This window comes from Plasmodium vinckei (genome assembly GCF_900681995.1).
Source record: "Plasmodium vinckei vinckei genome assembly, chromosome: PVVCY_12".
NCBI classification, from domain to species: Eukaryota; Apicomplexa; class Aconoidasida; order Haemosporida; family Plasmodiidae; genus Plasmodium; species Plasmodium vinckei.
The window spans coordinates 804,686-826,832 of NC_051304.1; the positions used below are offsets into that span (position 1 = coordinate 804,686).

General features: G+C 22.8%; 8 protein-coding genes across 8 annotated transcripts; 5 read left to right on the forward strand and 3 right to left on the reverse strand.

The window, feature by feature from the left end:
* Positions 1–1,378: 1,378 nt before the first annotated feature.
* Positions 1,379–4,057, forward strand: PVVCY_1202270 (conserved Plasmodium protein, unknown function; the record flags this gene model as incomplete). The annotated part of the gene is made up of 1 exon (XM_008625237.2): positions 1,379–4,057. One exon carries the CDS (start codon positions 1,379–1,381, stop codon positions 4,055–4,057), a length of 2,679 nt encoding a protein of 892 aa, XP_008623459.2.
* Positions 4,058–4,976: 919 nt separating this feature from the next.
* On the forward strand, positions 4,977–5,321 carry PVVCY_1202280 (conserved Plasmodium protein, unknown function; the record flags this gene model as incomplete). The annotated part of the gene is made up of 1 exon (XM_008625238.2): positions 4,977–5,321. The coding sequence occupies one exon, from the start codon at positions 4,977–4,979 to the stop codon at positions 5,319–5,321; it is 345 nt and encodes a 114-aa protein (XP_008623460.1).
* A 392-nt stretch (positions 5,322–5,713) lies between these two features.
* PVVCY_1202290 (histone deacetylase complex subunit SAP18, putative) lies at positions 5,714–7,711 on the reverse strand (the record flags this gene model as incomplete). Its single annotated transcript, XM_008625239.1, has 1 exon — positions 5,714–7,711. The coding sequence occupies one exon, from the start codon at positions 7,709–7,711 to the stop codon at positions 5,714–5,716; it is 1,998 nt and encodes a 665-aa protein (XP_008623461.1).
* Positions 7,712–10,475: 2,764 nt separating this feature from the next.
* Positions 10,476–12,377, forward strand: PVVCY_1202300 (regulator of chromosome condensation, putative; the record flags this gene model as incomplete). The annotated part of the gene is made up of 1 exon (XM_008625240.1): positions 10,476–12,377. One exon carries the CDS (start codon positions 10,476–10,478, stop codon positions 12,375–12,377), a length of 1,902 nt encoding a protein of 633 aa, XP_008623462.1.
* Positions 12,378–13,579: 1,202 nt separating this feature from the next.
* PVVCY_1202310 (protein MPODD, putative) lies at positions 13,580–13,971 on the forward strand (the record flags this gene model as incomplete). The annotated part of the gene is made up of 2 exons (XM_037634652.1): positions 13,580–13,708; positions 13,828–13,971. The coding sequence occupies 2 exons, from the start codon at positions 13,580–13,582 to the stop codon at positions 13,969–13,971; spliced, it is 273 nt and encodes a 90-aa protein (XP_037490719.1).
* Positions 13,972–14,413: 442 nt separating this feature from the next.
* PVVCY_1202320 (coatomer subunit epsilon, putative) lies at positions 14,414–15,355 on the reverse strand (the record flags this gene model as incomplete). The annotated part of the gene is made up of 2 exons (XM_008625241.1): positions 14,414–15,247; positions 15,338–15,355. The coding sequence occupies 2 exons, from the start codon at positions 15,353–15,355 to the stop codon at positions 14,414–14,416; spliced, it is 852 nt and encodes a 283-aa protein (XP_008623463.1).
* A 974-nt stretch (positions 15,356–16,329) lies between these two features.
* PVVCY_1202330 (ubiquitin regulatory protein, putative) lies at positions 16,330–17,387 on the reverse strand (the record flags this gene model as incomplete). The annotated part of the gene is made up of 2 exons (XM_008625242.1): positions 16,330–17,035; positions 17,374–17,387. 2 exons carry the CDS (start codon positions 17,385–17,387, stop codon positions 16,330–16,332), a joined length of 720 nt encoding a protein of 239 aa, XP_008623464.1.
* Positions 17,388–20,215: 2,828 nt separating this feature from the next.
* PVVCY_1202340 (pepsinogen, putative) lies at positions 20,216–21,874 on the forward strand (the record flags this gene model as incomplete). The annotated part of the gene is made up of 1 exon (XM_008625243.1): positions 20,216–21,874. One exon carries the CDS (start codon positions 20,216–20,218, stop codon positions 21,872–21,874), a length of 1,659 nt encoding a protein of 552 aa, XP_008623465.1.
* Between the last annotated feature and the right edge of the window lie 273 nt (positions 21,875–22,147).

A 22,147-nucleotide genomic window follows, 5' to 3' on the forward strand; every position in this document is an offset into this window, starting at 1 on the left:
TCTATTATTTAAAAGAAAAATTAAAAATACATACAAAACGAAAAATAGTGGTATCAAACAAAAAAGCAAACATACATCATATTAATTTTGCACGTTTTTCAAAAATTATATAAATTACGTAAACCATGTAAATAGTTATGGTTATCTAACACCAACCCTTCGAAAATCTTAGTTCAAATAATAACATAAAATATAAAACATAAATTTTAAAGTATTAAATAAAAATATGTACAGTTAATAATATTTTCAAAGAATGGCCACTTTTTTCTGATCTGTTCATAAATAACCATTAATGAAAAATAAATATGTAGCTAAAATTTTATAGAATAAATAAAATTTTGAATAATTTATAAAAAATAATAAAATCGATATTGGTTCGATTTATAAATCATGAATATACCATCATATAATGGATATAAATTTATTATTATTATCCTTAAAATATTTTCAAAATTATTTTTTCATACAAAATTTATTTATATAGTAAAATATTGAATTGGATAAAACAAAACTTTTGGCAAGCTTTTAAAAAACGGTAAAATTAAAGATCGATTATTCAACTGATTAATAAAATCTATAAATTAATTTTGTATTTTAATAATTTCAAAATAAAAATAAAGCAATAATATATAGTAAATGCAAAATTAATAAAAGGTAAGGTAAAAATTCTTTTTTTGTACCTTTTTTATTTTTAAAACTGAAATATATGTATTATATAATAATCTATAGGTTTTATTTTTTTTTTTATTGCATATACAAAATATGTATTATATACTATATATATATATACTTATTTTTTTTTGAAGGTTTTATTAAATTATTTTAAATAAGGGCTTTCTATTATGCGTATAATAAATATATGCATATATTTATTATTATATATAATAAAAAAATATTTTATGAAATTTATTAAAAACATATTTATTATTTTAGCCATTTTTTATTCTACATATATAATAGGGATAGTATAAATTTATTTTGTTGTATTTTTGTATGTTTAACTTTCTAGCAATTCCTCTATACATTCAAAAAAAAATAAAAAATGCAAAAATCAAAGCAAACGTATTTTACTACATAATATGTAGGTATATATATGAATCCTATTTATTATATACATTCGAAAAAAATGCATATATCTATTATAAAAAATAATGTTTCTTATTATTTATATATGATGTATATAAAACAGTTATAACCTCGTTACTATTTGTCTTCCTTTTTCCCCCTTCCCATTTCAACTCTCCAAAGTATTAAATATAATGTTGTGTCAAAGGGGGTGGGGATAACTTTTGTAAATATTTTTTTTTCGTTTTTTTGGTATGATAAATTTTAAAAGAAGGGTATACCATATTATATAGTTTATTAATTTATTTTAAAAATGCAAAATATAAATTCCAGAATTGTTCTTTTGAGGTCTTTAAAATTAAAAAATGTTTTTATATATGTAAGGAAAGAGACAGGGAAACGACCCTTCACAATTTTAAGCAGTAATCATAGGGCGTACAAAAACAATGGTAGTTTTTTTTTGTCTAATATTGTATATAATAGTAATAACGAAAATGGTTTTACTCGAGATAAATCGGATTGCACAAAAACATGTGATTACTTTACAAATAGTATAAATAAAAATGAAAAAAAAGAATTATTAAAAATAGAGGATTTTTATTATTTCAATGTATACCTACTTAATGACAAAGAATTTGTAAATTTTGTTTTAAAATATAATTTCCATGAAAATAAAAATATCTATGTGTCTTTACTAATACAATTAACAAAAATATATAAACAGATAAGTGTTAAGGATATAATTGATGTACTAGGAAAAATATATGATAAAAATAAATCGGCATATTCTAATTTATTAATGAATGGAGAAGATGTCTCAAATTTATATTCACATATATGTAATAATATAACAAAACTTAATAATTTGGAACTTATTAAATTTTTAAAATGTTGTTCTTATACTACTGTTAAATATCCTCATGAAACAATTATATATATAATAAAAATAATTTTATCAAAAAATTTGGATTCTTTTAACTTATCAACTATTCATGACATATGTAATAGTCTCATTAAAATTAAAAATGATTTTAAAATAAATAAAATAAATTATGACCCTAAGCTTCATATCAATCTATATTCATATTTACAAAACAAAATATTAAATGCTACTATGGAACAGTTTTTTCAAAATCTCCCCATATATATAAGTATGGAAAAAGATATACAAAAAATTATGGACAAAAATCATCCTTCTGATCCTACAACAATAAAAAGTGATTCCAATACAATGTCAAATTCTTCTTTTTCGGAAAAAGATGACTCGCTAGCTAGATATGCCAACTTTGTAATTAATCAAGAAAAACTATTGTTATTGAAACAAAAGTGGAAATTAATATTTTTAAATAAAATAAATGAAATTAATGGAGAATATGTTTTAGAAGCAGTTAGTATATACAAATGGCTAGATCTTAAAGACACATCTCTTTTTACACATATTTGTGAAATATTTGTAAAGAATATTTTATTATTTGACTCAAAATATGTAGTCCGTTTTTTTCGAAAATGCCATAGTTTAAAATTTGAAAAAAAAAATATTTATTCAAATAATAATATGAACAAGTCAGGTGAAAATGTGCATAATAAAATAAAAACGAAAAATGAAATAAATTTAGAAGGATATGAGGACGAAATGAATGAACAAAATAATGAAGAAGATTTAAATGAACATAATTTTCAAACTATTGAACAAGAAGATGTAGGTACAAATTTGTTACTTAACATTATTAATGAAAGAATTTATCAAATGGAAATCCATGAATTAAATGCTATTACTTATGGTATATATGCATTTGTAGAAAATATGAAACAATTTTCGAATTTAGCAGTTTTAAAAAATAATATGAATCTCCTTTTTTCAATGTCTTCTCAATATATTCGAAATTACATAAATAAAGAAATTCTTACACATTCAAATAAATTGGTAAATAGCAAAATACATGAAAAAAATGCAATAGTAGAAAATATAGAAACCCCCTATGATATAAATATGAATACAGAATATATGTATATATCATCAACTAACATATATTTGAACAAGCATAAAGAAGTTAATTGTCATGGTCGAAACTATAATAACAAAGGTGGCTATAATTCTTTAGAGGCACAAAATATAAAATATGTGAGCGACATTTTACTTAACATAAGCTATCTTAATATAAGTAAAAACCATAAAAAAATAAAAGAAGTTTATGAATGCATAAATAAACTAATTATAAATAATGGTGTAAAAGAAGATGCTAACAATTTACTAAGCTTATTAATGTGTCTTTCAAATTTATATTTCAAAACATTTGATAATTATATTTTTCATACATATAAAAGTATAATAGATATATTAGATAATGAAAAGGCACAAATTAATGGTCATCATTTTAATAAACTAGCTTTTGCTATATATCCAATACTTAATGAAGAAAATAAACTTATTCAAAAATATTCTGACTTTTTAACATTTTTTGTTCAGGCAAAAATTGTACCTTTACGTTCATGTGTTTTTTTATTACAAAATATAATGAAAAATCTTAAAATTAAATTAAATGACCAATTAAGTAATCTCAAATTGGCCATAATAAATAGAATATATTTATTTATGAAAGAGTCCTATGAATATTCAGAAACAATTTCCGAATCACCAACTTACGATAACATTAACAATAGTGAAAATGGAACAAATAGCTCGACTATTACTAATAATGATAATAATAATTCTGACCATGTTCAGGCAAATTTTAAAAAATTTTTATTACTTCATTCAATTAATGAAAATACCTTAATATGCATAGTTACTAGCTTATCTCTTATAATACAACAATCAAAATATGGATCGAAAAATAAGGATGATGCTGTTATCCTTCTTCAAAATATTATTTCTTATATTCCAATTAATTATTTTCAAAAGTTTCCCAAAAAATACCTTCATACTGAACTTATTCAAGCATTTTTACCTGAACATGATCAGGTAAAACAAATTCTTCTTAATAAAATGTAGCTCACCAAAATATAAAAAAAAAAATCAGCCAAATAAACAAATTAAATAATTGGATATGTCTATCGACTATCCATCATTGATATTTCGACAATATGACTGTCTAAAATAGACGTTTTTTTTTAAATTATTTTGCTATTCCATAAAATGGTATATTTTCTACTTTTGGAAAATAAATAATTCGTGAGTAGACTATAAAAAGGAAGACATATATGAAAGCAATATAAAATTTTTTTTTTTTGCATACCACTTAAAATGTGTAAAAATAAAATGCTTAAAATATGCTTTATATATAATAATTTTCTATGGTTATATATTTTTTGTTTTTAGTTCATAAATAATTGACACTACAAATGTTAGCATATGTAGGTTTATTATTATTATTTTTTCAAAGTTTTATTTGCTATAATTTTGTTTAAACTATTTCATTATAAACTTTTCTTTTAAGCAAACCTTTTCATTATTTATATATAGTAAAAAAAATTACTTCAATAAATTTTTTTTTACAATTTTTTGGGATTATCACCTCTTATGTTTTAAAATTAAATAACTAAACAAGGAAATAACTAATTCAGTTTACATAAAATGGTTGTATTTATAAAAAATATTTTTTTTTAAAGAGAACGAAAACAAAATATTTTTTATATAGAAATAATAGCATATATTATTGGGGTGTATGTTTTCCCTAATATTATAATTCATAAAAAATTTAATTAATCATAAAAATTTTTGAATTATTTTTTAATGTATAAATTCCAATGTGAAGCTTGTTTTGTTTTAGGTTTCCTAAGATTATATCATACCATAATTTATTTTATTTTTGGCGAAAACTAGCCATTAATTATATATAGGATATGCATATATTATATTAGTATAGAAATATATGAAGGCTTATTTATACTTATAAAAAAGGTAGCCCATAATGAGTTTCAACAAATTTAACGAGAAAAAAAGATACTTTAATATGCATGGGGAAAATACAAACTCAGGAAACATCAACTCTCAAATACCTCCACCACCCCCAAATCCACAAAATGATAATTCCCTCCTTATACCTCAAAATCCTTTTGCTAAAAAACCAGGATATTCTCACAATATGAACAGATATAATTATAGAAATAATAATAATAAAAGATATATAAAAAAAAAAAAACATTTTCATAATTTTCCAAAAAATTCAAATAATGAATGTATTCATCTTAAGGAAGCATTAGTAAACCCATGGCTCCATTTATATAAAAAACATCCAGACTTTAATTTTGCTTAACTTGATTAGACGTCTATAAATATGGTAGCTAGCTAAATGTAGGCTTAAGCTAGCTATTATAACTTCATACACATTTTTTATGTATATTGTTTAGTATTGATTTTTTATTTCATTAAGTAAAAATTTAATTTGTTAACTACATAAAAATAAAAAACATGTTTAAAAAAAAAGACGCACAAAGCGCAAATAAATAAAATAAATTATAAAATAAATGAGGAAAATAATTTTTCGTAAATGGATTTTTTTTCACGTAATATGGATAATAGAACTATGTCACATTTTGTAGAGCACACAAAAATGTAAGCACGAAAAAGAAAGACAAAGAAAAAAAAAAATGGAAATATGAAAAAACAATTATAAAAGGGTGAAAGAATATAATAATAGTAACATATTTATGTGTCAAACATAATTGATAACAATATAATATCTCCTATCTCATAATTAAGAGAAAGTAATGTTTTATTGTCTTCTTTGTAATTATGTTTAATACTATGAACTTTTGAAAGGAAATTAATTTTTTTTTTTTCACAAGAATATCCATTAAAAATCCATTGGGCATTTCTTTTTCTTCCTTCTTTATAAAAATCTTTAACAAGAGTAACAATTTCTCGCATTGTTATATCTATCCATGCATATATTTGCAATTCGTTATTATTTACACCTGACTTGTTCAGGTCAATATCATCAACACTAATATATTCAACATTTGTTTTATAAAATAATCGTAAAAGAAATGGACATGTTTTTTCACGATTTATTATTCCAATAATATCATTAGTTCTATTAGAAATATTATTATTACTATCATATTTAGTTAGTCCAAATATTTTATTTTCATTTTCATTATAATTTTTATTACGACGAAGTTGGACACCTAGTATTTCAAAACTTGTATTATTATAATTATGAACACGTTCATAATTTTTTTTTTTACCTTCATATTTTATTGATATATTATCATTATATCTATAGGTATTTCTATTTTTTTTCCAAAAAATTTCTTGTGATGCATCTCTTTTAAATCTATAATTTATACTGTTATCACTAAAACTATGATTTGATGTAATTATATTTATATTTTTTTTTTTTCGAATTTTTTTTATACCGCCTCGTCTATTATAATATGGTGAAATATCAGATCTATCTAATATATCACTACTAAATGATCTTCTTTTTCCTTTATAATTTTTAGACTCTATAGAATATCTATTGCTATATGATAAGGATCTACTTGTACTATATTTTCTTTTTCCATATTTGTTTATTAAATTTTTATTATCATTTTTATATTTTTTTTCATATTTATCTCTTTCCCCATATTTTCTCTTTTTCTTATATTTCTTATCTTCACGTATATCTCTATTTTGAAGATATCGATCACGATAATTTCGAGCTTTGTTTTGTGTATCGTCACTTGAATTATAGGAACCTCTATTATATTTTTTTTTATCATATTTTTTCTCTGATTTTTTTTTTTTTTTTTCAAAGCTAACCGATTTAAGAGAATCTATACTGGTTGTATATGAATCACTATATCTCTTTCGTGTGCCATAATATTTGTCTTTATCTCTATCCTTTTCAAGTTTGGTATTTTTTTCCGATTTTTTATTTTTATCCTTTTTCTTTGACTTTCCCTTTGAGGTTGTTTCATATTTATCACTATAACTTGTCACATCACTATAAAAGCTTGACAAACTAATGCTACTTAATTTGTCGTAATCATTTTTTTTTTTGCTTTTTTTTTTATCACTTTTCTTTTTATATTCATCTTTACTTTTATTACTTTTTTTTTTTTTACTATCATATTTATCATAACGCATATACCTACTACTACTACTGGTACTAACTGATAATGATTTTTTTCGTTTTTTGTTATTTCCTTTGCGTTTCAAATTGGACACATCACTACTAAAGCTATCTATGTAGCTTTTACTACTACTTCTGGTGTAACTATTTTTGTATTTTTTTTTCTTTCCCTTATTTTTTTTTTTATTATTGGTTGTATTTTTCTCTTGTTTAGTTTTTTTGCTACTTTTTTTCTTTTCTTCATATTTACTGCTACTTACACTAAATGAGGAAATAGAGAGAGAACTCTCATGTAAATCGGATTGAATTTTTTTAGTGTCCTCATCACTGTAATGGTATGATGAGCTTCGAGCAGTTTTCCCTTTAGGCTTTGTGTTATTCAGGCTTTTACTTTCATCGTCATTTTGTTCATCCTCCTTTGATGCTTGACTTTTGTTTGTATAACTTTTACTATCACTTACATAGTCAATGTTTTTTTTTTTTTTTTTTGTTTTTTTGGATTTACTTTGATAATTTGAATTTTTATTACTTTCGGAAAAGGGTGAATCACTAAGACTAGCACTTTTTGTAATACTGTCATCCATTTGCTAAAAAAAAATTATTAACTATATATTATACATTGGATATAATATATTAGCCAATTAACATTTTCAATTTATTCACAACATATCTATCTATGCCATATGTACGTGTGCTCATTATATAAATACTGGCTTCATCAAATAAAATCGAGAAATTGAAAAAAGCCGGATATATCAAAAATGTATAAACACTCAATCAAGCATGCCAAGTTATTTCCATTCAATTTGAGGGAAAAAATGTAGGGAAAAAAAATTAGAAAAAAATAAAAGGGAAAAAATTATAAATTTTAAGTGAACAGCAAAAAGGAAATAAACAAAATGGCTACTTTTACTTAAGGGGGAAAAAAATATGGATTTTTACAAAATTAATTAATGAATAAAAAAAATAGCCATATGTACACCTTTGTCAAATAAAAAAAAATAATAATAATAAAAATATTTTAGGTAAAGATAGTGTATAATATATAATAGGTAATAGTAAGATATAAATTTTAAAATAATTTATAATATAAAAATAAATGGAAACACCATTTTGATTAACCATAAAAAAATATAATATTTAAAAAGCGGACTAAACAACCTGTTCTAATATTATGTTATAATATTATTACACTACTACATATTTATATACCCCTTTAAAATAAGCAAAACAAAATATGTACATATATGCTAACTTCATTCTCTAAGAAATGTATTAAAATGGTTTGCTAAATAATGTTAAACCTTTTTAAGAATAGGTAGTAGTAAATAAAAAAGGTGAAATAAATCAGAATACATAAAACATGAAATCATTTATGATCGTAGAACTGAACTTGTAGCAAAGGGAGTGGAAGGCTCGCATTATTGTCCTGCTTTTCCGCTTACCCCAAAAATACACACACATCAATTATTCACTATTTTGGTTGGCAGTTTTGGTTAGCGGTTTTGTTTAATTATGAGAGGAATAAGGAATAAAATAAAAATTGTAAACAGAACAGAGCGAGTAAAATACATTTTAGTGAAAAACCATAATATTAATGAAATTGTTACAATTTAATTTAGTAATACATGGCTTAAAGGGAAGTCTAATTATTTTGTATTTTTTTTGTATTTTTTTTTATTTTTTTTTTTTTTTCATTTTTTATACTAATTGAATTCTCTTATTTCCCATCAAGTTAGAGAAAATTAATATCATGTCCAAATAAAATTAATTAATATAAAAACTTTTTTTAATTTCAAACTTATGCATATGTTTAGTTATTCTCCAAGTAATTAAATTGAATGTAATTTTATATTTTTTCATTTTTTTATGTCAAAATATACACACATATCCAACAAAACAAGCAATATACTATTTTTGTGTATATATATATATTTTTTATGCTAACTACTATGGGTTATTTTTTTCCATTTCAAATATATATTATTTATATATTTTTATTTTTTACAAAATTTGTTAAGTTATTTTTTTATTTGGAAATAAAGCTAATATATATGGTTATGATTATCCATGAAAAAAAAAATAAAATAAATAAAGAGAAATTTGTAAAAATATTTAAAGTAATTTTCCAAAATATAGTATTTCCCTTTTTTTCCAAATTTTACTATTTATATATTTTAGTTTATATTTGTTTTCATTCTTTACATATAAATTATTTTTCATTTTTTTGGTACCCCTTTTTTATTTCTTATTTATTTATTCAGCCTGCTTGCCCATTTATTATATACATATAACTAACACAATTAACTTACTATATTTTCGAAAAAAAAAACAAAACAAGTTTTTCTTTTTCATGGCTAATCACAATTTTTAAACACTTGCCAATAATATTTCAAACATACCTTTGACAATCTTCAGAATGAATCATGAAAGTATAATTATATATACCCATGGTGCATATCATTATATCATAGCCCTATTACTAGCACATAAATTTTTTTTATAATATGTTTGTATTCCATATATTTACATTTTTTTTTTCTATGGGCATACATATATATATATATATATATATATATATATATATATATACCTACTTGTGACATACATAAATATTCATGAGCTGTTATAGAAAAATATATTTATAATATGCATGAGTCAAATTGGTAAAATTTTCAAAACGAACATAATAAAATAAATACACAAAATAATAAACAAACAAAATAAAGCCAAAAAAATTCTGACTGTGCATACGGTTTTATTTAAAGATATAAATTAAACGCCTTTATTATGTAGAGAAATAAAAAATATATATATAATAATAATACCTATTGGTAATTTGAATTATTTTTATATTTGTTTTATGTTATTTTTTGTGTTATATTACGATTGTTTTATGTTATTTTTTTTGTGCTATTTATGTGCCATTTTTATATTTTTTTTTTTTTTGTGTCATGTGTATGTTTTCTTTGTTAATATAAAAATACAAAACAGTTTGAAGAATAGAAAGAGCGCGAGAAAAACAGAAATAAAAAATATACAGAAACACTAAACAAATATTTAACGTATGTATATAATAAATCAAAATAAATAACAGCCGATATAACGGCATATTTTTTTCTTTTCAAAACTGAGAAGATTCCAAGGAAAAATAGCTTTGCTAAGTCCACACACACACACGTTGGAAATTACTACTTTGCCTTTTTATTTTGTCTCGTTGTTAGCTGTAAAAAGTGACACATATAGTAGTGCATATGTGTGTGTGTGCGTGTGTATAATTTGATTTTAAAAAATATAAAAAAAAATTACTTCACTCTCTACATCACAGACACATATATAGTGATAAAAATGAAAAATGTAAAAAATACATTATTCATTTTTGGATCGGGAGAATGTGGACAACTACCTCCCGAATACTGTGATGAGTATATACAAACAAATCCAACAGCTGTTCATAATTTACCAGATAATATAGATGAAGTAGTTTGTGGATCTATGCATACAATTATAAAAACAAAGGACGATAAAATTTATTCTTTTGGATGTAATGATATGGGTGTATTAGGAAGGAAAACTTTTAGTAATAGTACAAAAGATCCTGAACATTCACCTACATTAATAAATTTTTCTTTTCCTTCTAAAATAAAAAAAATAACTTGTGGTGATAATCATACAGCTGTTTTATTATATAATGGTAAAGTATATATTGCTGGTGGATTTAGGGATTCATCTGGGATGTTAGGAGTTCCTTCATTTTTAAATGAAGATGAGGTTTTACCAAAAACAGATGAATTTATTGAAATCAAATTTAAGCTACCTGAAAATGGAAAAGAGAGTGACGAAGAAAATGATACTAGTGATGATGAGGATATGGCTACCATATTAGATGAAGAAACAAATGAAAATGATTGTAAAATAATAAATATAGTTTCAGGAGAAGATCATTTAATTTGTTTAGAAAAATCTCGAAATTTTATTTTTACAATGGGAAATAGTGATTCTTGTCAAGTTTGTAATCCATATTATTCACAAGAAGATTCAGAACAAAATCGGATTCGATATTTATTTCCTAATAGTTATCATTATAAAGATTTTGGATTTTCAAATAAATTTAAAAATATATATTGTGGTGGTAATAATACATTTATTCAACTATCTAAATCATTAGATGTTTATGGTATTGGTAGAAATGCTTATGGATCTTGTGGTGTTAATTTAAAAGATAATATAATTAAACAATTTGAAAAAATAAATGAACTATCTAATAAAAAAATAAAACAATTATGTGGAGGACAAAGTTTTACAATATGTTTATTACAAAATAATGATTTATATATATGGGGAAATAGAGAAATCTTAGGAATGGAATATGATGATGACTCATATAATCCAATTGAATTACCATTTTTTAAAAATAATAATTATACAGTTAAAAATTTATTTTGTGGTACAGACCATTGTTTAGTTTTAACGGATAATGATAAATTATTTGGTTGGGGAACTGGTGGAAATGATTTTGATGAAGATACATCTATTGCTGTTATAGAACAAAATAATCCTTCTGAAATTAATTTTGTTAAATATTTTAATAAAGAAATTTTAAAAAATAATATGAACAGTTCAGATATATTAATAAATCAAATAAAAATTGCATCTTTTTCTGGTGGTTCATCACATTGTGCTTTAATATCTTCTCACACATTTTCTGAAAAAGTTTCATTGAAAAGAGGTCATGATGAATCTTATAATGAAGATGTTTATATGAAAAAACAAAAAGTAGAAGAAATTACAAACGGTGATGATAATAAAATAAATATTGATAACACCGAGCCTGTTAAAAAAAAAGGTTTTTTCTCATCATTTTATTTTAGTCCAACAAAATCAAATAATAAAGATTCTAAATTATCTAAGGATGAATTAGAGATTAATAAAAATGTTAATACACCAGATGACGATGCAATAAAAAAAAGAAGGAGCACAAAAAATAAATCTTATCTAAATATAGAAAATCCAACAAGAAGGCAACCAAGACGATCTTGTAAAGAAAATTTATCTTTAAATGAAAATGCATATAGACAATTTTATCAAATTGTTGATGAATCTATTTCGAAAAAAAAAAGAAAAACAGATTGTGATATAAAAAATAATCAAAGTACACAAAACCAACCATTTGATGAAAAAAAAGAATCTAAATCATTTGCTACAAAAAGTAATAAGCGGAAATCAATGTCACATCCTTCTAGCAAGTAAAAGGAAGAATAAAATAGCCAACACCAAAAAAAAAATTGGTTCTATTCCTTTTCTTCCAACACATACATATATATATGTGTACGAGTTAAATGAAAGCCAAAGAAGTGATTAATATAGATTATTCGCTTGCCCGATTAGGGTGTATCATTTTTCTTCGTACCAATCTTTCTTCAATGTTTTGTTATTTTGCAATATTGTCAATTTATTTTATAAAATTGGCAAAGACTTGGCACATAATCGTTTTACTTACATATATGCACATATTATTTTATTCCGTATCATGCATAATGACGTAACAATATATCATTTACATTTATTTGTTTTATATTACTCATTCTTTTTATTTTTGTACATTAAAAAAAACAAAATTTACCTGCACAGTGCATACAAAAATACATGCACACATATATAAACTATTTAAACACCATTTAATTTGGACAAAATTGTTATTTTAAAAAAAAAAAAATTGAAAGATATCCAATATTGGCATATTACATGTTTAGCTATTTTCACCATAGCGAGTTATGGAACATGTAAACGGGGTATATGCCCATATCTATGCGTGTGCATGTGGCTTATTTTTCACTTTGAATAAAGACAAATAGAAAGCGTTTCCATAGTTCCCATTTTATGAAGCTATCTTGCTTTTCTTTCTTTTTTTATGAACAGTCAGAATGTTATTACCATTTTAGTTATAATTCTTCGATTTTTTTTTATGGAAAAAATATAAGGTGTCGAACTATATAATGATGTGCATTCATATGTAACGAATACTGAGAAATACGAGAAAGGTGAAGGAAAAATATATTAAATAAATAATCCATAAATTTTTTGTAGATATCCAAGTATTGTGTATTTCTTTATATGTACATACGTGCTAGCTATTTTTTTTTTATGAACATGAAATAAATATTTCTATTTTTTTCTGACTTTTTTTTTTTTTTATAAAATACAATATTTTTTTAAAATAAAATTATATACAAATATAGTTTTATTTATTCAGTCATTTTAGTTGAACAAAATGGTTATTGGAAAAAGATGAATAGGGACTAATTTGGAATATGACTATCAAAACAAATTGACACATATATACATAATTTATGTGCTGCCATTTTATGGATATTTATAATTTCTTTATTTAGAAGAAATACTCTAAGCACATATTTATTGTTTCCTTTTTTGATTAATATTTGTTTATAGAAATGTTTAAATTGCCATTTTATACCTTTAACAAAAATTCATTGTTGGTTCAATGCTGTAAAGGAGCATTTACTTATTATATTCCACAAAACTTAGCAGTCATTAGCATTTTTTTTTATTATCAATATAAGGTAAAGGACAAAATTTTTCAAAAATAAGAAGAAATATATTATCACACACAATTGTAGATATATCTTTACAATAAAAATAGCTTTTTTATTTATTTTTTTTCATTTTAATTTTTTTATAGAAAAACCAATTGGTAAATGGTAAGAGAGTACAAATACAAAACTGTGATGAATCAATAAATAATTTTTTAAAAGAAAAAAAGTTAAGTAAAGACGACATTGAAATAAAAAAAAAACAAAACATATATACCGTATCACTGATATAAAAAGTGGACAAAATGATGGAACTAAATCGAGCCTATACAACTAGTTCACAGTTTAATTATATTGTTTAGCTATCTATATAGCATGTTGAAAATAATCTAACTTATTTGGCACACCTATTTTTTTAAAATGAGCTACAAAAGAGGATAAAACCCAAAGCATGGGTATTCGTATTGTATAAAATGGAAAGAAATATTGTGTGTGCATACTGACATGTGTTCCTTTTTTATTTTTTTTTTTTATATTATTTTATTTAACTAAATAATAGACTTAATAAAATGATAAAACTATTTTGTGTTTGACTTGCATAAGAAAAACGTAACTACTTGCCTTTCATACGGAAAGGGAAAAAGTAGAACAAAAAAAAAATGTATAAAATGGGATGGTAACAATATGAAGGTATATGCATATGCAAGAATAGAAAGTCTTGAGAGTTTATGTATTTTAAAAATCGGGAACAAAATTATCAATTTCATAATCGATGTTTTTCAAAACAGATAAACTATCATGAGGTGGGTATGAACTATAAAGTTTATTTAAATAATCATCTGCTTCTTCTAATTCACATAAATATAATGAGCATGTAATAAGATTATATATAGCATCAGGGTAAGATATATCCGAATTTTTTAAAGCATTAGTTAAAAATTCTTTTGCGTCATTATATTCATGACCTAACAAATTTGATACTCCTTTACCATTCCATATAATATTTGAATTATCATTAAGCATAGGTGTATATAAAGATTCTAGATCATCAAAAATTAAAAAGCTTTCTTTATTATTATTATTATATAAATAGAAAATAGCTAAAACTATTTTTACTATTGGAATATCTTCATTCATTTTAAAAAAATAATTATTCATAATATTATATACTATATCGTTTCTCCATATATTTAGTAACATAAAAACTTTTGCAGCATTTAATTCTATAGATCCTTCCTCAAGTAAATCAAAACATTCTTCTATCTTATCATTATCAAATAATATTCTGCTTTTTAATATATTAGCATTTTGAGAAGTTGTTTTTAATTGACTTATTTCTTCTAACACATTTTCTTTATCACATAAATAATAATATTTATAATACAAATATAATAAATATAAATTTGAATTGTTCGGATTATTTAAACTTAATATTAAATCATTTTTAATATTTTTTATCATATATATTTGATATATATATTCTTCTAGTTCCTTCTTTTCCTGGCTTTGGATTTTATCATAATTATCTAAACAAAATTTATTAAATCCTCCATAGAAATAATCCCTAATCTGTGTTGTAAGAGAAAAAAATGTACATATTAAATGGGTTAGGAGCATAAATAAAAGTTTATAAAAATTCTATTTTTAACTATTTCTTACTTGTAATGTAGTATCCATTGGAATTTTCACAAAAAAATGAAATTGGAAAATATGATGAAACAAAAAAATATATTATAAGAAAATATAAATAGCTATTATAGTTAGAAAATATAGCATATTGTATTTTTGAAAATCAAAGCCATGCTATTTTAAATATACACAAAATAAAAAAAAAAGTATATAAACTTTATGATTGTTTAAGTAATTTTTTTTGTAAGAACTATTATTAAAGGATTAGGAAAAAATATTAAATAGCCAAAAGAATAAATGATTGAAATATGCTTTAAAAAAATGCCGAAAAAAATATGTCAATACAAGCAGGAATGAATTATCCCATCATACGCATATATATATATGGATATATATTATTATTTTTTTTTTTTAATTATTTTTTTTTGGCACATTCATATTCTCTACATAGTTTTAATTTTTCTTATCCTAAAGAAGATAACCACATATTTCAATTTTCTCATTTTTATACTTTATACTATTTATTACCCAATTTTATATAGTCCTTCATATATGCAGCATATATATATGCATGTAATACATTTTTGTATTACATCCTGATGGATAGTAAATAAAAAGGAATAGTAGGGTGAAAGAATATGAATAGTTGCTAGTTAATATTACATTTATTCGGTTTATTTCATTAAAAAAAAAAGCCAAAATAGTATTATAAGAAGGATTGAGAAATAACATAAATGTGAGATAGTATTAAATGGAATAATGTTATATGTACAAGTGGGAAAATGTAAATATGACTATAAAAAAATAATAATAAAAATAAAATAACTAAATAGCCAAGTGCCACAAAAACATAATATCATCAACTAAAATATTCACACTTGCACACAAAATATTATACTTATATATTCCAAACAATATAAAATTTGGTATAAAAAAAAAAAAAAAATTATGACTGTGCAGGTGAAATCAATAAAATTTTTATGTAATATAATGTTTTTTTTTTTTTTGTCTAGCTAGTTCGATCATAATTTTTGTGTTATAATAACTCCCAAAAGGTTTTCCTCTTGTAATGTTTTATTATTTCTCTCAATTTTTTTAAGAGGGAAATCAAAAAAAAGTGAAAACTCAATTGGTGTATGGGAATAAACAAATTGAAATAAGTCTTCTACAGTATGATTATAATTAAACTTTTGAACAATTTTTTTGCCATTATATAATCTGATTTGTATTGTTGTTATAGGGTTTTTATCATCAATTTTTATTTCTTTAATATCAGTAGGATTGGATGCTATTATTTTATTTATTTCTTCTTCATTTAAATTTGAACTGCTTGACCCTAACTTAACTCCTTGACCTTTATATAATGTTTTTTCTCCTTGTGATTTATTTTTTGTATATATTTGAGTACTTTTATCTTTAATAGCAACATTCATAATACCTTTATCATTTCCTTGCAATTCTTTTGGTAATATACCTGCTTCAATATTTTTCATAAATTTTTTATTTTCTTCATCCTCGAAATCACGAAATTCACCATCATCAATTGTAAATCCATTTTTATATAATGTTATACGTTTACAATTCTCGGGTAATTTTGATGTATAATAGCTTTGAGCCATATCATCCGAATCAGAATTCTCAACTTCTAATCCACTTTTTTGTCCTCCTGTGTAATGGGATACATGCTCTCTGTTCTTCTTCTCATCTTTTCGTAAGTCATTTAGTGATCTATTTTATTAACACAATGAGAAAAAAAAAAAAAATTAGAAAATAGCTAGATAGCCAAATAATTAAATGAATTGTTCATACAATTTTTAAAGTTATACATATATGAAATCACAAGCGAAAAAACAGGTGTGTCTACATACTGTGAGAAAATACCACATTCATTCTATTATTCACTCATGTATTTTTTCGCATTTTCAAGAATATGTACAACAATATTGAGTAACTAGCAATATGATCACTTTATGTATATATCCACACATGCTATTAATATATATACATATGCAATATTGTAAACATGAGAGAAAACTATATAAACACATTATCCAAGGATAGCATACCTTATATTAGGCATTTTTCCAAATATACTTATTTTGTTTACTAAAACAGTTTTTTGAAAGTTTGGCTTGCTAGTTATATAGCAAAAAAAGGGGAAAATGGTTTTATCGATTTTTTAGGAGAAATTGTGACGCCCTACTATTAGTAAAGAAAAAAATTATATTTTGTAAAATTACATAATTATCAAAAACTTGTAAAAACTTATCATAATTTAAAGTTTTATTTCATTTTAGTATATTTTACCTTCTACGATGACATATATAATATTATGAATAATATGCATACGTATAATAATCCCTTTTTATCATCCAATTTACATATCACTTTTTTTTTAATTATATATACATCCAAAAAAGCGATAAATATGTAACAAAAAATCTTAAATGTTATGCATTTATTTGCAAAAAAGGGTATGCAAATTATATATACGGTATTATATGTTTTTTATACAATTAAAACAGTTTTTTTGGAGTTTCTTTATATATATAATATTTTTTTATCTATGCATAATATATATGTTTTAATTAAATGAAAATAAAAAGTAAAAAAAAATTAATGAGGAAAGCTTTTGTTCAAATTACAACATAATCCCTTCAGTGTATATTTATAAAGATATAATATCAAATTCGTTTCATACTTAACAAAAAAAATATTTTTTTATAACCACAAAAATGTAGGTATATGTATATGCACAGTTAAAAAAATTATTTCAATAAAACAATCTCACTGGGGACGGAAAATATTAGTTTATTTTTTTTTTAATAATTTACTCAAATGCGATAATTTTAAAATCCCATTTTAGCCTTTTAAGTATATTCATATAAATATTTCCAATATATATATTATTGTTTTATTTTACGCCTTTGAATGCTTGAGAATGTGTAAATATGTTTCTAAATAAGAATATTACTAAAACCCACACCAAACATTAAATGGTGTACACTTTATATATAACTCGAATAGTTATAAAAACAATTATGAATATGCAAAATGGTTGTTTTTGAAATTAAGATATCAATTTATTTTGGAAATGGAAGCGGCAAAGAACAACGTAAAAAAGACTATCAATGATACAATATATAAATATAAGAGAGACAAATAAATTGGATGGTTTATAATAAAATAAAAATTGAGCATCGAAATTATTTTATTTTTTTTCTATATTTTATTATATTTCTTTTTCCTTTATATGACTTGTCTTTTGAATAAAAGAGTCACATAAATTCCTACTTTATGAGTATTTGTATAATTCTATTCTCCAATATAACCATGATTTTACATATAAAAAAAATATTATTTTGAACGGGAGATTGTAGTATTATAGGGACTAGTAATTATATATATTTGCATATTATATGATCAAATAATTATTTGTAGACAATTCCGAATTTATTTTCCCTTTAATAAAAACCGGATAATTACCTATAATTTACTTTTTTTTTATATAATTTCACTTTATTATTATAAAAAAATTGATTTATTAATAATGTAATGAAAATAATTAATTAAAAAATGTGATTAAATATTTTGATTTGTATGATCTTATAAAAGTTATTTTAAATATATTTTTACCTTTTCAAGCATGATGCAAAAATCAAATGGGCACATACATATTTTTTTTTTCACACAATTTAACTAGCCAAAAAAAATTTCTCAAATAGCTAAAATATTTTAAAATTATTTTGCGTTTTTTTTTTTTTTAAGTGTGTAAATAATTTTTTGGAAAAATAAAATTTTTTTTCCGTTTTGTAGAAACGCTTAATAACATCAAAAATTATAGTAACGCGGAAAATTTGTTTTAATTATTTTTCACACAGAAGAATTACTTCATTTTATTTATTTTTTGAGTGGTGTACATAATTATAAACTTTTTACACTATAGTTTTTTTCCACACATGTGTATATATACATTATTTATATATTTTTTTATTGGATGAAATAATAAAATAGCTCAACTAATTAAGTCACTAAATTTTAATAGTCCAGAAAAAAAAAAAAAAAAAAAAAAAAACATTGCTAACTATTTTTCATATTAATTAGCTATATAACTTTGATAATTCATATAAAATATATTAAGGAAAAAAAATGCATTATATGTATATAAAAAAGGAAATATATATATATATACATAATTTTTCGCATTTTTACGTTGTCGAATCTGTTATATAGGATAATATATCCATGGTCTAATTATGCGGGTACTTATATATATAAAGTGCATTTTATAATAATTCATATATATGTACTTATTTGTTTGTTATGCATATATTCTTATATCGAAAATTATGTATTTATAATGTATACAAAATAATAATAAAGCTATATCTCTGTTTTATGAGCAGATTTTTTTATGGCATATAATAATAAAAACTGTCTAATTTTTTATAGACATATTAATTAAAAAATATATTTTTTACTTTCCTATATTTATACATATAAATAATTCGTATGTACATAATATATTTATTTTTATATTTTTATTTGTCTTACTGTCTTCATTTTTTATCATATTTTTCACTATATATCCATTTTTTATAATGACCGACATCAATTTGTTTGCTTTAAAATTATATTAACTGCTTTTACAAGCATAAAAAAAAAAATTATAAATATCATGAAGCTTGTATAATTATTAGTTAATTTTTTTCTGTGAATAAAAAAAAATACTAAATAACTCATAAGTATTTATGCGTATTGTGCTTACCATCAAGGGAAAGTTTGTATTTTTTTTTCATAACTTTAAGAAGGTAGCACATTAATTTGGGCATAGCCATAGACTAGCATATATACATACTTCTGTGTGTGAAAGAAAGCTGCAGAAACGTTAATAAAAACTGTCTAAACATGAAGAGCGTAAAAATAGTGCCGGTATTTTATTTGGTGGCATTTTTTTTCCACAATTATAATGAAGTAAAATGTAATAAAGTATATACTACTGGAGATAATTTTATGCCTTGTTCAGAATGTAAGGATATAAATAAATGTGGTGGATGTTTGTTTGAGCACAATGAGTCTTTACCTAGTGCAATAGAATTAAAATTGACAAAAAAAAATAGGGATAACAATATTCATGATAATTTAAAAATTCACCATGATTCATTAAAATTAGGGAATGTAAAATATTATGTAAAAAGAGGAGAAGGAGTTTCAGGAAGTTTAGGACATGTTGGAGGAAATGACATAACCAATATGGCTGAAATTCATAATGAAATAAAAAATAGAACAGAAAAAAAAGAAAAAAATAAATCGTCTTTAAGTTTTATGGATCATAGTAATGATAATATAGAAGATGGGAAAGAAAGTTATAATTTTTCAAAAATCCAAAAACATGAACAGGATGGAAATAAAATAAATACACAAGAATTTGAAAAGATAAAAAGTCAAATTGATAAAGATACAAGTTCATCATCTGATAATGTTGAATATGATAATACAAATCGAAGTGAGCCTTCTAAAGGTGTGACTATTGAAGAGACAAGTGATAATGTGTTTTTAGTTCCTTTACAGCATTTAAGAGATAGTCAGTTTGTTGGTAAATTATTAGTAGGTACTCCTCCACAAGAAATACATCCAATCTTCGATACAGGTAGTACAAATTTATGGGTAGTTACAACAGAATGTAAAGAAGAATCATGTAAAAAAGTACATCAATATAATCCAAATAAATCTAAAACATTTAGAAGATCCTTTGTAAAACAGAATTTACATATTGTTTTTGGATCAGGATCTATAACAGGTACATTAGGTAAAGACAATTTTATATTAGGTAATCATACAATACGTAATCAGATATTTGGATTAGTTAAAAGTGAATCTAGTGATAATTTAAATAATACAGATAATGTTTTTGAGTATATAAATTTTGAAGGTATAGTAGGATTAGGTTTTCCTGGTATGCTAACTGCAGGAAGTATTCCATTTTTTGATAATCTATTAAAGCAATATAAAAATATGACACCTCAATTTTCTTTTTATATATCACCTAATGATGAAACATCAGCATTTATAGTTGGTGGTATAAATAAATCATATTATGAAGGAGATATATATATGTTGCCTGTTGTTAAAGAATATTATTGGGAAGTGAAATTAGATGCTATATATGTAGGAGATGAAAAAATATGTTGTGAGGAAGAAAGTTATGCAATATTTGATTCTGGAACTTCTTATAATACAATGCCTAGTATTCAAATAGATAATTTTTTTAAGAAAGTTATATCAAAACCATGTAATGAAGAAAACTATAATGATGTATTAAAAGATTATCCAACAATAAAATATGTTTTTGGAAAATTAGTAATTGAATTATTGCCTAATGAATATATGATTGTAAATGAGGATTTATGTGTTCCAGCTTATATGCAAATAGATGTGCCATCGGAAAAGAACAATGCTTATCTACTTGGTACTATAGCCTTTATGCGACATTACTTTACAATTTTTGTAAGAGGACAAGAAGGTAGTCCCTCTATGGTTGGTGTGGCAAAAGCTAAGCGCAATTAAGATGGTTCTATAGTCGATCAAGCAAAAGTTAGAACATGATTTACGAGTGTGTACTTGACAAAGAAGGCATTGGATAGGGTCTATTATATTTGCTACAGAATGTTTGAAGTTGAAATATGATATTCTAACTTTGTCTATCTACATGTATATATATATCTGAAAGAATCTTTAGTATAATATATTTTTTTTTTTGGATATTATTTACAATGTAAAAAAGGATGAGGTAGTTCTTTACCTATAATCAGAATGAGCTTTTGTCCCAAAATTTTTTTT